Source organism: Suricata suricatta, unplaced genomic scaffold, assembly GCF_006229205.1.
Source record: "Suricata suricatta isolate VVHF042 unplaced genomic scaffold, meerkat_22Aug2017_6uvM2_HiC HiC_scaffold_3130, whole genome shotgun sequence".
NCBI lineage: Eukaryota > Metazoa > Chordata > Mammalia > Carnivora > Herpestidae > Suricata > Suricata suricatta.
The window spans coordinates 1-1,549 of NW_021877437.1; the positions used below are offsets into that span (position 1 = coordinate 1).

General features: G+C 49.3%; 1 protein-coding gene across 1 annotated transcript; it reads right to left on the reverse strand.

Moving 5' to 3' along the window:
* Window positions 1–109: 109 nt before the first annotated feature.
* On the reverse strand, window positions 110–1,298 carry LOC115284984 (HLA class II histocompatibility antigen, DQ alpha 2 chain-like; the record flags this gene model as incomplete). Its single annotated transcript, XM_029931411.1, has 3 exons — window positions 110–410; window positions 586–760; window positions 998–1,298. Coding segments are annotated over 2 exons (456 nt in total), but the record flags the coding sequence as incomplete, so codon positions are not given.
* Between the last annotated feature and the right edge of the window lie 251 nt (window positions 1,299–1,549).

Consider the following 1,549-nt stretch of genomic DNA (forward strand, 5'->3'; position numbering starts at 1 on the left):
TGTGTTACTGGGCATGAAGCACAATCTAGAAAATGAGATTCAGTGGGCCTGAAGCATAAAAGGCCATGGTCCTCATCAGCCCTGAGATGAAAGACAGGAAAAAGTTTACTAAAAGATCTCATAAAGGGAAATTTATTGTTTCCAAAGGAATATTGGATCAGGGGCACAAGGGATCAGGTAACTGAGTGGAGTATCCCAGAGATCTCACTGTAGGTAACAACTGAGAAAAGAAAAAAAATCAGGTGGTCAAAGGCAGGTTTCCAACTCTCAGAGGCTATAGCACCCCAAGTCCCAGGGAAGAGATGAGAGGAGGAGAGTTAGAGTAGGAATATGATGAACTGGGCCAGGAAATAGTGCCAGGTCATCCATCAGGTTCACTCTTCTGCGTTGGAGGTGGGCAGGCATTGTACCTGCAACAGTACAGACGTGAGATACCCAGAGCCTGGGGTCTCCTGTGCTATCATTGTGCCCTCCACCAATTCTCCTACAACCTGTCAACCACATTTGTGTCCACAAACTCCTCCCACTTTCCTTCCTTCTGTGCTGTGGCTCCAGCTCTCAGCTCTGACAAATCTGAATTCTTACCTTCCTTCCTAGGGTGCGGCTCACAAAGGCCCTTGATGTCCAGAGGCACCACTTGAGCTCAGGCCTTGGAGAATGAAGACAGTGCCCACCACGATGCCCACAAGGCCCATGGCCAGTCCCAGGCCACAGACCATAGTCTCTGTCAGCTCCGACATAGGGATTGGGACCTGAGGTTCTGTGAAAATGAGGTTGTGGAAGTCAGAATGAAGAGTGTGTGGGATGGAGCCAGAGGGAGCAGGGTTCCACGAAGACACAGAGCACCAGGCTTAGGAAAGAGAGTGAAGTCTATTATTAGAAACCCATGAAGTGTGGAAAACAAGCTTTGGGCCATGAAACTCAGGGGCTAAAAAGCAGAATATTCTGGAGTTGACAGAGAAAAGAAGGTACCAAGATAGGTGGAACTCATCCATACCCCAGTGTTTGAGAAGCGGCTCGTCCAGGCCCCAGTGCTCCACCTTGCAGTCATAAATATCATCAGCAGAAGGCAGGAAGGTGAGGTAACTTATCTTATAGAAGGAATGATCCTTTTTGGCGAGGAAGCTGGTTTCAGAAACACCTTCTGTGACTGAGAGTCTATTCTTCAACCATGTGACATCGATCACAGGAGGAAAGATGTTGTCCACAAGGCAGATGAGGGTGTTGGGCTGACCCAGTGTCACAGGAGACTTGGGAAACACAGTCACCTCAGGAACCTCTGTGGTGAGGAAGGGGCACTGATAGGAATTGCAAATAGCTCTGTCCAGAGGCTCTGCGTTGGCTCCTGGAGGAACCCTCCCACCAACGATTCCCCATCTGATGGTAGATGAGTTCTTGTTTGCCTTCTGCTTGGGAAATACTATATATGCACTGCCTCTCCTTTATCCCTGGGCCCTTCTGTTGGTGGGCGTGCTGATTAAAGTAAGAGGTCTGCAGGATCCCTCCTTGGGGGACTCAAGGACTGTGGTGTGGGAGTAAGGATGGTTGT